Raw genomic sequence first — 13,915 nt, 5'->3', positions numbered from 1 at the left:
GGTCACATGGGGACGGGGACGCTTGAGAGCCAGCCCCAGGCGCGCCCGCCTCTCCCTCGGAAGACAGCGGGCGCTGACCTCCCAGGACTCCAGAACAAAAGGCCCGGCCCCGGGCAGCCTCCGTGCTCACCCTGCCGCTAGGGCCAGGATGTGGAGGACAGCCTGGGCAGGCACAGCCCGTTAGGTCCAGACCTGGCCCGAATGTGAACTTGGGTGCACAGTCCCAGGGGCTCCCCTGCCTCGAATCCAGACCTTGGCCCTCGAGCCCCTGATCTGAAGGCACCCCTCTCCCCCAGTACAGCACCTCCCTCCCCGCTCCATGGCCCTCCCGTCCACCGCCGAGCCCTGGCCTGGCCGAGGGGCCAACCTGCCTTAGTTGGGGGCCCCCAGGGCAAAGCGTCTGCCTGTTCTGTGCCAGAGCTCCCCAACTCCACCCTGAGGGCCCTAGAGAGCTGATTCCAGGGGAAAGTCACCCCCATCTCAGGCACCCTGCTCATCTCTCCCGGACGAGGCCTCAGCCCTCAGCTGCCTTCCCATCCCCCCTAGCCTCCACCACCCACTCTGGGCCTCTTCTGCTGGGGTCACTGCCCGTGTGCTCGCCCACCCCTCTTCACGAGGCCACCTCCCCCTGGCTCAGGCTCAGCAGTCATGGCCCCCAAGAAGCCAGCTTGACCGTGTCCCCACTCCTGTCCCCTCTCCCCTGTCAGCACTGACCATGCAGAGCTGAGCCTCGGGCCGTGGCCTGAGTGTCTCCCCTGCCCTCCCGGGAGCAGGCCCCCAGGTGTGTCCATGGCAGTCAAGCCTGTACCCCTCCCCAGTCCTCACTGGGTGCCACCCCCAGGGGGACCCACGTGGATGCTTGTTGAACCAGAGTGACCACAAATCAGCCAAAGCTGGTCACACATGCCCAGGGTGGCTATCCTGGGGGACACCTGCCTCTCTGCACCGGCCAAGCGGCTTACAGCAGGGACCCTGGGGAGAAGACCCTCAGCCACTCACCTCGCCAAGCCTCTCGCACATGAAGTTCTCCCAGCCGTCCTTGGGGGGCGCCTCGGGGATGAACAGCCAGTCGGCCCCTGAGGCCAGGGCGGACACCAGGGCCAGGTACCTGGAGGAGGGAAGGGGTAGGGGCTGCAGCAGGCGGGGCCCAGACCTGGCTCTGGGGTAGGTGTGGCTCTGAGCTGCGTCCGGCTGGAGTTGGGACTCCCCACGCCCCGCTCTCACACCTACAGCGTTCAATGAGCAGGCACTGTGCGCCCGCTCCTGCTCCCCAGTAGCCCCGGGCCCTCGGCCCCCCGGGGCAGCCCCCTTACCCGCAGTGCCGCCCCATCACCTCCAGCACGAAGGTCCTCTGGTGGCTGTGGACATGGAACAGGGCGGAGGGTGTCAGTGCCCAGACTCCCGGAGCTGAGACGTGCAGCCCAGCCTCCCGGGAGCCACAGGGACCGTGCCACGCCGCCCACGGCCCCCGCTCTGCCAGGGGAGTGCCGGGCAACACAGAGGACACGAGAGCAGCCAAAGGACAGACAGCCCTTCTCATCGAGTCTCTGCCCTAAAAGCCACCTCTGCCCCTTCAGGCTGGTTTTCACGGATCTTCGGCTCCTAAGGCTAAAGGCCATTCGCCTTGCCTGGGTCTCGCCGTCACCAGCCAGCAGCCTGAGGACCCGGGACACACCATCACCCCACGGCCGGCTGGTGGCCTGACAAGAAGGTCTACACAGCTAGAGCCCCTGCAGAGCAGTGGTCTCACCCCCTTGCCGGGAGACAGGATCCCAAGCTCGCCAGCCTGGCGGCCTGGCAGAGCCGGCGGGGCGCAGGCCTGGCTCACCTCTGGGCGGTGGTGGTAATGGCGTCGATGACCTCCATGATGCGGTGCAGGGCCGAGTCCGTGCCGATGGTCATGTCTGTGCCGCAGAAGTCGTTGTCAATGGAGCCCACCAGCCCAGCGAGGTTCAGGTGTGAGTAGGTCTGCGCCGTGCTCTCCGAGATCTTGCCTGGGCAAAGAGCAGGGGGCCCGGCTGAGGCCCCACCTCCTGACCCTGCTCCCCCACTGATGCCGGGTGTAGGCTTGTCACCCCGACCAGGAGAGAACCTCAGAGAGGGCGCCCTCATCTTGGGGACCCCACGAGCAGCACAGAAGCTAAGAGGTCACTTTCCCACTAGCGACCTTGGGACTGTGCCTGATTTGTTCCCAATTTTAACTCTTATACTTCTGCAAACTGTGACAAAGTCTGTAACCCACGTCCGGGAATCAATTACAAACGAGACTTGTCAACACCGTGCCGGTGAGTTAACCTGGTAACTGCTGTCCACCACCAGGAGGCCGGGCACTGCCCGGGGTCCCTGACGCTGGGTCCCCAGAGGCCTTGAGCTCCAACACTGACCTCTTCACCACCGGCCAAATCCGGTCCTACAGCTCCTGGAGCCGTCCAGGGTCACCTGACCTTGGGCTGGGCCAGGCCCACTCCTCCCTGCCAGCGGCCAGACAGCGCCTGGCCCACCTCCCCTCGTCCTTGTGTTCCCACTGCCCTGCAGCGGCAAAGTGGGTGCGGGGGCCCCCGGGTCCCCACCCTGAGCCGGCCCCACCCCAAGCTGCTCTGTCCCGACCCACCTTCCTTCACCAGCTCCTCCAGCAGGCTGCCCCACTCGCTGCGGAAGATGTTGGCCCCCGTGAGGCTGCCGTCCCCACCGATGACGCACAGGTTAGTGATGCCACGCTGGACCAGGTTGTAGGCCGCCGCCAGGCGTCCCTCCCGCGTGGTGAAGGCCTTGCAGCGGGCGCTGCCGATGACCGTGCCGCCCTGCACGGAGCAGACAGGAGGCTTGACCAACAGGGCGGCAGAGGCCCCTCAAGGGCACCACAGGGACCCTGGTACTGGGCAGGAGGGGACTGGTGGACCCCCACGGAACTGAGAGGCAGAAGTCCAGGGGCTTTTCTGGAAGCCTGGGCAGGTGTCCCCACCTCCTTGTGCCTTTCTCCTCACATACGATGAGGAGAACATCCACTCGTCAGGCTTGGGAAGTTCAAACAAGGTTACAGAGTGAGCAGGCTCCGAAATCTGTCAAGTTTTCGTGCATGCACAAACACGCGCACACCTACAGGCACACATACATGCGCACAAGCTGGGCACCAATGCAGGGAGCTCCCTGAGCCCCGAGGGATGTGCCTTGGGCAGCTCGGACCAGTGATCACACAGCCCCTCCCTGGTCAGCTTCAGCTCTGGGCTCCCCCAAGGACCCTGCCCACAGTGCACACCCGCAGGCCCGCTGTTCGCAGACCATGAGAACAAAGTGCCCTGTCCCCCACCGTGGTGCTCCTGAGACCTGCCAGGCTGGGCCCAGGCCCCAGGCTCGAAAGGGCCATCCTCGAGGCAGACCCCAAACCTCCCTCACCTCCCACACAGCGCCTGGGGGGAGCTCCCAGCGCTCCTCCTAGAAACGCAAACCAGAGCTGCCCTGGCCCAGGCTTCCTTCCGGGAGCCCATCCTGCCCCTTCCTGCCCCCTCCGCCACTCCTAACCTCTTCTGCCCCCTCTGTCCTCTCCTGTCCCCTCCTGACCCCTCCTGCCCCCTCTGCCCCTCTTGACCCCTCCTGCCCCCTCCTGCCCCCTCCGCCACTCCTAACCTCTTCTGCCCCCTCTGCCCCTTCCTGCCCCCTCTGCCCCCTCTGCCTCCTCTGCCCCTGTGCTCCGGGCTCCCCACTCCTCCCCAAACACCAGCTATTTCCCACATCCTTCACCTGCCTGACTTTTATGCAGCTTCACATCCCGGCCTAGTACTCGACCTAAAGCCCCTTCCCCAGGCTGGTCACTCAGACAGAGGCCACGGCCATCCTCAGACACAGGGTCAGAGCAGCACAATGGCCAGATCCAGCCTGAGGTGTGAGGGCTGCCCTGCCTGAACCCCTGGGGTGGAGGATGGTGACGAGGCCACTGCCCCACTCCATGACAGGGGTCAGGGGGCACCGCTCCCCAGCAGGAGGACATGGGGGTGGGGGGCTGATGAAGCCCGAGAACAAGGCTTGTCCAAGTCCCACTGGACTGACCAGGGCTGGGACGACAAACCAGCTCTACCCCACGGGCACCTGGGGGTGCAAGGTCCATCGGTGACGTCTGCCCTGGGCAGGAGGGGCAGGCGGACCTGCGGGGTTGGCCATGCCTGGACAAGGCCTGCGCCAGGCCACCAGGCACTGGGATCCAGACCCATCCCCCCACTGCTCCCGCTGACACATTTGTGGCTCAGGGTGATGACTGGCCGCTTAAATAAGTAGCATCAGCTGGGGCCTGGGATAAACAGGTGACAAGTGTCTGCTCTATGGTCCCAGCTCTGTGGGGGACAAGGGTCCCCACAGAGACCCGGCTCAGACCACCTCTCCTAGGAATCCTGCCTGAGTGCTCCACCCCCGCCCCCCCACAAGTTGGAGGGAGACACTGTCTCGCCTGGCCTCGGTCACTGGAGGCTCAGGGCGATGACGAAGGGAAGGCCAGGGGGAGGCAGAGAGGCCCCTCAGAGCCGTGGCAGACCTTTTCCAAAGCGTCCTCTCCTCCCCACTCACCCCCAGCTGGAAACTGAGGGTGAAGAATTGTAGTGGATATGTCCTGGGGCCCCCATATCCCCATGACCCCAAGGCTGCCAGATGACATGCTTAGCCTGGAGCTGAGCCCCAGTGGGATGGGGATGGTGTGTGCATGCCTGTGTGTGTCTGTGTGTCTATGCGTGTGTCTGTGTGTGTCTCTGTGTGTCTCTGTTTCTCTGTGTGTGTCTGTGTGTGCGTCTGTGTCTGTGTGTGTGTCTCTCTGTGCACACCCACATTCACAGGCAGGAAGTGGCCTCCCCACCACAGGCCTTACCAGCTGGATGATGTTGGAGACGCTGAGCCAGTTGGCCTTCTTGATGTTCTCACCTCCTTCCACGAGGCCCTCATAGCCCTGGAACCAGACGGGACGGGAGTGAGACGGGCACCCACAGCAGCCAGACAGCAGGGAAGCTGGGCACTTAGAACCTCAGCCAAAACCCCATCCAGCAGGAAGCAGGCTCAAGGGTCCTGACTGCCCAGGGCTGTGGGCGAGGAAGCCGGAGTCGGCCAATGGTCCTGTGCTGTCAGGGGGGAGGCCCGGGGTGCCCAGATGGGCCTCCAGAACACCCTCTGCAGGGCTTTCAAGACTATTTATTGTAGACCGTAACTCACACAGCAAAGCATTCATGTCACGGGGGCCCAACTGATGAGTGTTCTCGGGCTGTGCCCAGGTCACCGTGCCCAGATCAGAAACAGATGAGCCCAGCGCCCAGCCACCTTCTGCCCTTCCAGGACCCTCCCCTCCCAGAGGACCCTGCTGTCCTGCGTCCTAAGGGCATCAACTAGATGTAGAAATGACAGCACGGTGTCCCCTCTGTGTCTCGCATCCACAAGGCCCCACAGAGCTGTGTGCTGTCACGTCTGTGCCCACTGCTGACCCAGGTCCACTGTGCGCATCCCACAGTTAGGATCCGTGCACCGCTGATGGACACTGGGAGGTCCCAGGTTTGGCGCTATTAGAAGTAAGGCTGCTGAGAAGGGGCACGTCTCCTGGGAGAGGGCTCCTGAGTCGCTGGGTGCGTGAAAGCCATCACGGCACTGCCACATGGTGCCCGGACGTGCTTGTTCCACCTCCTTGCCCACTGGCAACACGGCCTGGGCTCCCAGGCACACAGCCCCACAGCATTGGGCAGAGCCAGTCTCATCCTGGGGCCAGCGTGTCAGCCCTGCAAGTGGTCCTAACTTGAATTTCCCTGGGGACCACATGCTGTCTTCCTATGACATAAGCCATGGCCATCTGGACAGCCTGTGAGAGGCACCTGTTCCAGTGTCTTGCCCATCTCTTCTATTGTGTGGCCTGCCCCCTCCCTAGTAGTAGGAGTTCTTACACAGTCTGCGTGTAGGACATGGGCATTTATAAATGGTGGGAAGATGCAGCACTAACGTGCACAGATGAGCTGGGCCACCTCCTCCGTGTAGCCCTCCCAGCCCCTCCATAGAAGCGGCAGTGGATGAGCCACCACTCCTGCCTGGGGCTGGAGCCCACCTTGGCTCTGCGTCCTGCCCTTGGGAGGAACAAGCGCTTGTCCCGTCACCGGTCCTGCGGGGACCTGGGCACCCTCCCTCCCCACCCCTGAGGCCAGGCCCCCAGGGAACCTCAGAACTGGCTGCAGGCCCAGTGCACTTCCGGCAGCTCTCCATGTGTCCACTCTGAGCCCATAGGTCCAGTTTGGGCTCTTGGGTGAATAAAAGCTGTCCCATTCACTGAGCCCTCTCAGTGTCAGCTGCGAAGTGTTTCAGCTTGCAACATTACATTAGCTTTTGTGCCCTTACAACCCCACGAGGAAGGAATTGGTATCCCCACTTAATAGAAAAAGAAACTGAGGGTCAAGGAGGTGATGCCTGTCACATGTGTAACCCTAACCTTAACCCTAACACTAGGGTTGGGGGCCAGGACTCAGACCCACCCCTCCCTGTCTGGAAGCTGCTTGTCTGGGAAATTAGGCCACTCCCTAGAGAATCTCACCGTGTCCTCCAGAAGGCTGTAGACCCTTATCAGGGTGTGGGCCCCACCTGCCAGGCTTCTGAGACTCTGAGGAGATCTGCTTCTCAAATATGACCTAGGGGGCTTCTCAGGGTCCCAGCCATCAAGCCTGGTCTGAGGGTCCAGAGCCCTATGGGAAGGAGGGGTCCACTCATTCAGACACCCCCATGCAGCCAGGGATGGGTGTGGACCCGCCTAACCCGGGGGCAGGGCAAAGGGACACAATAGCCCACAGGAAGAGGAGGGAAGCTCAGGGGAGAGCAGAGCAGGCTGGGGTTCGATACAATCTGCATAAACAGTGAAAACAAAGCAACACAGCGTGTAACACAGCGCTGCCCGCAAACCACAGGACAGTGGGAGGGGATTCCACCCACCAGCTTGTGTCCGTGTGTGCACGTGTGTGTGAATACCCAGCCTGGAGGGTCAGCCCCAAATCTGAAACGGGGATTTGGTGGGGCGCTGTGGTGAGGCAAAGGGGGCATCAGCTTCAGCCAGAACAAAATACAGCAACACTCTGTTGCTTTGCCACCAAGACGCTGCTTGCTGTTACTTGGGTAATTCAGATATGGTTTTAGTGATAAGAGCGGCAGGAGAGCTGGGGGTCGGAGGAGGACGGGTCTGGAGGGACGGGGGTGGGGGGGTCCCAGACCTGCTCTGTACCGCCACGCCCTCCTCTTTCTCAAGGGACACAGCAGACACACAAGTACCCAGGCTGGAGGGCGGGCCGCCTCTGGTCCATCATGTCCTGACCAGCCTCCACGCCACCCCACCCCCGGGCCTGGGCCTCAGGGGTTGAACAAGGACCAATGACCACTGTGGGACAGGGCCAGGTGTCCATCCTCCCTCCCCCTCCACCTCTCTCCTCCCCACGGCTCCCGCCCCAGCACAGTCCGCCCAGCCACAGTGTGGGGGCCATGGCCCTGTCCCCTGCCTTACCTCGTGGATAAGGAAGACTTTGGCTCCCACGTAAATGCCCATGCGTGTCACAGCTCTGACAGCAGCATTCATACCTGCGAGGGAGTCAGGGCGACACCGTCAGTGGAGACGCAGTGATGGGACCCTGACCCATCCCACTCTGCACCTCGGGGGCACTGAGCCAGGAGCGAAACGCCCGGCCAGGGTCACCTGGGTCACTGGGTCAGGCACGGGGTGAACCCCAGCAGGTCGTTTCAGCTTCCAAGCATTCGGAAATAAGCCGCCCCCAGTTACACCGGGAAAGTCCCCACCTGGGCCTGATCAGCCTGAGCCTGAAGACCAGGTGTGTGCAAATGTTCCAGATCGTCTCTGGCCTCATCCACTCCCATGCTCCCCACCAGCCTCTGAAGCTCAGTGGAGCCCCCACCCTCTCAGGCCCATAGGGCAGGTCCTGACCTGGAGGATCTGAGCAAATCGGGCGCTTGGCCCCAACACAAAAAGAGAGGGCAGATGCGACACAGAGGGCAGCACCTCCAAAGCCGACCCATCACGCTCTGCTGCAGACCCCAGGCGCTCCTAAGGGTGGGCTCCGGAAGACAAGGAGAGGAGGGCAGCGCCCCTTCCGGCCCCAAACATCAGGGGACAGGTCTGCCCTGCCCCTAGGGCCAGGGTCTGGGGGTGCTGGGGGGTCCGGTGGCCTCAGGCAGGGCAGCTGAGTGGACTCACAGTCCTGGCCCCCAGCCTGGACATGCACACGGGAGCCACCAGGCTCGGGGGGGAGGTCACCTCTCTTCCCTGTCCCCCAGCCCTGGCCCCTGGCCCTAGCAGCCACCCTGCAGCATAGGCTTCCTGGAGAGCGGGACATTCCCGGGGCAGGGAGAGGGCAGCACGCGGGGAATGCTCTGAGCCCTGAAGAACCTCAGTCCCCTCCTTCACGGTTGGTCTGGAGACCCACAGAGGGCAAAGGTGTCCACTTGAGGTCCCCTCCACGGGGCCTCTGGCCCCCACTGCATCCTCGGGGCCCGGCACACAGTAGGTGCTCATGAGACAAAACCTGAAAGAAGCCCTCGGGGTCAGCCCCTCGGGTGTGCAGAGCAGTAGCAGTGGTCCCACATCGTGGTCCCCCTGCCACTCTCTGAGGGTGGGATGGGGCCCCACCCAGGGAGCAGGCCTCCGGACCAGGTCAATACCCTGCTCAGTGGCCTCAGTGCGGGCACCCCCAGTGGCCTAGCACCCATACTCCCCATGGCCTGGGGACGGGTGACAGTCTCAGGGAGCAGGAGGCCAGAACTCCGTGGCTGTCAGCAATTTGCCTCAAACCTTCTGTCCAAGAGCCCATGTCACAAAAGACATCAGTGGTTGAGTCCAAAAGAGGCAGGCGGGACCGTCCCCAAGTCCTCAGAGAGGAAGAAAGACAGCCGCAGTCACTTGCCCTGGGTCCCATCCCCTGACGCTGGGTCTGGGGGCTGGATCACAGGAGACCTCTGCTAGGTCTCCCCGAGGACCACCTCCTGCTCCCCTGCCTTCCTCCCCTGCCTTCCTCCCCAGCCGTCCCGGCCAGGAGCACACACACACTCCCTGTGGTCTGTCCCTAAGCTGTGGAAGCCTTTCCCTGGAGGAGCTGGCACAAACGCAGAGTGTGGCCGAGCATGGCCACCAGGAGCCCCTGCCCTCCAGTCCCCCTGAGCGAGAGGTGGGCACTGCCTATCTGCTCGGGCATCCTGCAGGAGTGCCGTCGCTTCCGGGGTCCCTCACAGCGGCTGTGGTCCACATGGTAACCCCAATGTGAGGACTCTCAACCCTTACCCTGGTTACACAAGCCTCACCCCGTCTCCAGCCTAGAAGGCGGCGCCCAGGGGTGCGAGCAGGCTAAGAGATGCACTGAGGGCTGCAGAGCACCTCAGGAAGAGCCCGGCGGGCAGAGCCTCTCCGGCCCAGCTCAGGGCACGGGGCTCCCGCGAACACAGACAGGGCATGCACCCCTGTCCCCATTCCACAGACAAGAAACCAAGGTCCCAGAGAGAGGGCAGGGGACCTGCCGGAGCCCCAGCAGGTGAGGGCACTTCGGACTCCTCTTCGGGCACAGCGCCCTGTCCCTACCCAGCAGCTGGCCTCTTGCTGCCTCACGTCCAGTGCCAGGGGCTCCTGGCACAGCAGCGTCCAGACGTCAGGGCGGGCAGAGCACAGAGGCCGGCAGGATCTGAGCTGGCCGCCCTCGCAGCTTACAAACTTGACTTTAGCGAGAGAACCCCATTTCTAAAGAAATCACAAATGTCTCACGTCCCCCAAACAGGTGAAGGGGGGGCTATGGAGGCTGAAGGTAGGGGGCAGGAGCCCAGACAGCGCCTCCACCCCCCCGACAGCTGAGCTGCCCCAGGAACCCGCATGTGAGGCTTGCGAGTCCTGCTGCCTGAGGTCAGGGGGTCCCTGGGCTGCAGCCTCCGGCCCTCCCTACCCTCTCCAGGGTGGGGGTGGTGAGGGAGACCAGATAGCAGCAGAGCTTCCTTCCCTCCTTCACTGCCCCACCCAGTGGGCCCCAGGTCCTGGCTGAGGTGCTGGCCTTGGCTAGCCCAGGTATCTCACCCACGGGCATCTGCCTCCCCTGGCTGCCTTCGCTGGGTAAGGCCACTTTGGGCCTGCTGCAGGCTCAGAGTCCAAGCCCCACCTCTGGCAGGCAGGATGGAGGCCAACAGCTCCGGCTTGGGGGCGAGGGGGTGCAGTGGCCAGGGACCCAGGCCACCATCCAACCAGAGCTCTCTCGGGTCACCCCTGGCTGTGTGTGCTGCTGGACAGGCCAGCCCCGGGGTCACAGCCATCTCACTAGCCAGCCTGGTGGGCTTGTCCTGAGACCCCAGATGAGCGAAGGGCCCCCAGGGTTTAGGTACCTTTTCAGCCCTTGGAGAAGAACAATGACCACATTACTCTTGAATTTTAGAATAAGACTGTAGCGCTGCTGTGGAGACAGCAGCCTGAGGGTGTGCATTTCCCTAAACCTCAGTGTAAACTGTGTTCTTAAAAGGCCCTTTTTAATTGCCCTTTAATCTGCTTTTCTCTCTCAAAACAAACCCTGGGCGGCAGCCACCCACCCCACCCAGTAAGAAGAGCGGGCAGGAGGGCGGCGGCGTCTAGGAGCTGAGGGAGCACCCCTCCACCCCTCTGCTCCCCCACAGTGGGCCAGGGAGACTGCAGCCTCTGACTTTCTGCTGGAGGAAACTCATGATGCAACCAAATTGATGTCTGAGGTCGATGCACGTGTTCCTAACGTGACTTCATCACAATTAGCTCCCAGGAAAACACAACGTACAAGAAAGTGGGGAGCGTGTGATAACACTGGGCCCGCAGACCAGCATTTCATTATGGGTGGACTGTAGACACGGCGCCCGGCTGGGACACAACGAGACGGAGAGGGGAGCTGGGAGCCAAACCCTCACCCGCAAATACAGGACGTCAACATCCAAATGATCCACCCAGAGAGGGCAGCCCTGCAGGGATTAGGGGCGGGGCGGCATGCCCCAGGCCGAGACTGAGGGGTGGAAACAGTGGGCCAGCTAGACTATTTGATGAATCTCCAGCTATTCTGCACAAAGTCCTCTGATGTCCTTGAACAACTGCCTTCCCTCAACTCACTGACACTCCCAGCCAACAGGGAGAGGCAGGAGCCTGCAGAGGACATGACCTCCAGGCTGGCTGGAAGGAACCTGCCAGGTGGCCTGTCTTGCCCCCTCCCCCACCTGTCCCATTTACAGAAGGGGAAACCGAGGCCCAAGGGAAGTGGTTGGGTCCAGTCACAGAGTCAGTCAAGGCCAGCCCAACCAGGACCTCGGTCTGGCCCTCCACTCTGTGAGGCTGGCTGGTTTTCACACATCCCAACAAACGCAGACTTGAGCATCTGGAAGGAGAGCGCACACCAAGGGTGCCCACTCACCGGCTGCTGTCAGCCCAGCGCTGATGCGGGAGGGCACACGTGGGAGGGGCTACGTGGACCCCGTCAGGTCCCTACAAGGTCACTCTTCATTTGGAAGGACATAGAGGGCCCCGAAGGCAACCTGAGCACCTGCCGCCAGGAGCCGGATCGCCGGAGCAACACTGGCAAGAGAGGGAGCCAGCCCAGGGCGCACCCACTGACTGGTTTCAGAACTTACAAAACAGAAAGGCTCCCTTCTCCCCAGAGTACCAGCTGGCCCCTGCATCTTCCTCCCAGCATAGGCCCTGAGCCCCAAATTGGGGAAGTCTGTGGAGTCCTCCTCTGTCACAGCCCCAACCAGAAAACCCCACGTCTACAGGGTTAGGGCGTCTACAGGCTGGAGAGAGCGCACAGAGAGAAGCCAGCGCTGCCAGGGGTCTTGGGAAGGGAGGACACCTGCAGAGAGGCATAAGGCGAGGTGGCCAATGGTCAGCCAGCAGGCGCACTGACGGCCACACTCCGGCCGTGTCCGGGAAGCACTGCCCATTCTGTGTGAGGCACCAGGGCCAGGCTGGTCAAGTGGAGACCCACAGCTCAGACAGGCTTTGTTGTCAGCTGGCCCACCTGCCCAGACTGGCAGCACCCTCACTGCTGGGGCCCCTTCCTCCCCGGCCCTTCAGCCACTCCCACCCATCCCCTGTCCTCTGTCTATGTCAGGAGAGGGAAGGGACATGCCACTCACAGGGCTTTGTACCCTTGCCTAAATGCATGCCATTTATCCTCCCCTCTCCCCAGCGCTGTTGTCTCCATTGTGCAGACAGGAGCCTGAGGTGCAGACCCCTGTGCCTACACGAGCCATGTGAGTCAGGGCCCCATCAGCCTCTCTGCCTCTCTGGCGAGGTGGGTCTAGCCCTCTGAGGTTGTGTCTGTCCTCCCATACACCGGGCCTTTCCCGCGGGCTGATCTCACAGGATGATGCTTTGCCAAGACCACCCTCCACGCCTGCTGGCCCCGGCTCCAGCCCACTGGGCCTGCACTAGGGAGCTGCCACTGCCCAGCATCAGGCAGCAAGTGCTCTGGCCACGGGGGGCGGGGGGGGGGGCAGGCACGGGCGTGCAGCAGGGCACACCACCTCTCAGCCGAGCCAGGCCCAGACAGCTCAGCCAGAATCTGCAGGAGGGACCCCGTGCAGTGGGGATGCAGACAGCCAGCTGCAGACAGCAGCTGATTCTTTCTGCCTTCCTGGGCGGTGAAAGCCTCTTCCTCCTACCTCTTCCCTGCCTCTGAGCAGCAGTGGGGGGTCAGGGACCTGAGGCAGGGAGGGGAGATGGGTGTCTGCACTTTCTGATCTAGAAAAGAGACAGCCCAGGCCAGAGTGTGCTGGCGCTCTCTCTCAGTCCTGCTTCCTGGTCTACCTAAGATCTCTCCCGGGGTTCAGGGTGTGTGGTGTGTCCACATGGCTGAGCATGACAGGCACCACACTGGTCATCCCAGGCCAGAGGCGCTGGAGAAGGCAGGCAGGACAAGACCAGGCTGCCAGGAGAGGTGCTGCCAGGATAGACCCCAGGTGGGGCACTCTCCCAGCTCTGCCAGGTCCCCAGGAAGGCCCCATCCCCTCTGTACAAGGAGGGTGAGAACAGGTCTGAGCTAAAGAAAACTCCCCAAGCCCCTAGACAGCGCATCGCCCATCCCGCCCTTTTCCCCACCCAGGCCTCAAAACACAAGGAGACTGGAGGGGCTGTTCTGGGTAGGTCTGCCACTCCTGCCCCACCCCTGCCAGCCGGATGAAGCTAGATGGGGAGGAGGTGAGGAGGTATGAGCCTCTGAGGGCTCTGGATTGGAAGAAAGACGGTGTCTCTAGGTCGCATTCCAGAACCAGGAAGAGCCTGGTTCCCAGGGCCTGCAGGGACCTGCCCAGGCCTGGGGGACCTCCGCTCAGCATGGCCTCCAGGAAACGCGGCTCCCGACATGTGCCACCGGGAAGGGGCGCCGGGATCGCCGAGGGCGGCAGGAGGGGCTCCCTGTCCCCGGGCCACCGCCGCGCAGACACACCCCCGGCGACCGGGCGCGCGGGGGCGGGGCGGGAGGCCGTGGTGCGCGGCACGTAACGCCGGCGACCCGGGCGCGTGGGGCGGGTCCGGGGACGGGGACCGGGACGGGAGGCGCAGCGCCCAAGATGACCGGCTGGCCGCGCGCCCCCAGGTCCCAACGAGGGGTGGCGGGCTCGCCCAGAGGGGCCCGGCCGGGACGGGCAGCCGCCCCTCACTCGCCCGGCGACAGGCCCGCGCCCCTGCCTACCTTGCGCGTCACCGCCGCTGGTCAGCACGCCGATGGCCTTGCCGGCCCCCGACATCCGCAGCTTCTCCAGGTCCACAGTGGCCATGGTGCCGCCGAGACGGGCCGCTCGCTCCCTGCCCGCGCCGCGCCGCTGTCGCCGTCCCCGCCCCGCGCCGCGCGCCCCGCCCCGGCGCCACGTGTGAGGTCACCGCTGCCCCGGCCGCAGGTGGGGGCAGCCGCTCGAGGGCCCAGAGCGCCCC

At 63.5% G+C, this 13,915-nt stretch overlaps 1 protein-coding gene across 2 annotated transcripts in view; it reads right to left on the bottom strand.

Moving 5' to 3' along the window:
• Positions 1 to 13,797, bottom strand: part of PFKL (phosphofructokinase, liver type) — a 28,313-nt gene extending 14,516 nt beyond the window's left edge. The window contains exons 1-7 of one of the 2 annotated variants that reach the window (XM_058523216.1): positions 13,677 to 13,797; positions 7,496 to 7,569; positions 4,850 to 4,927; positions 2,612 to 2,801; positions 1,829 to 1,994; positions 1,314 to 1,358; positions 1,000 to 1,108 (exon numbers count right to left, since the gene is read on the bottom strand). In XM_058523216.1, the coding sequence (XP_058379199.1) occupies positions 1,000 to 1,108; positions 1,314 to 1,358; positions 1,829 to 1,994; positions 2,612 to 2,801; positions 4,850 to 4,927; positions 7,496 to 7,569; positions 13,677 to 13,761 (747 nt within the window). In that variant the 5' untranslated portion in view covers positions 13,762 to 13,797. Of the gene's footprint in view, positions 1 to 999; positions 1,109 to 1,313; positions 1,359 to 1,828; positions 1,995 to 2,611; positions 2,802 to 4,849; positions 4,928 to 6,541; positions 6,642 to 7,495; positions 7,570 to 13,676 lie in introns of those variants that run through there. The other variant, XM_058523217.1, reaches the window with a different exon arrangement.
• Positions 13,798 to 13,915: the final 118 nt, after the last annotated feature.

Source organism: Diceros bicornis, chromosome 27, assembly GCF_020826845.1.
Source record: "Diceros bicornis minor isolate mBicDic1 chromosome 27, mDicBic1.mat.cur, whole genome shotgun sequence".
Taxonomy (NCBI): Eukaryota; Metazoa; Chordata; class Mammalia; order Perissodactyla; family Rhinocerotidae; genus Diceros; species Diceros bicornis.
The sequence above is the reverse complement of the archived record's forward strand: the minus strand, read 5'-3'. Positions and strand labels throughout refer to the sequence as shown.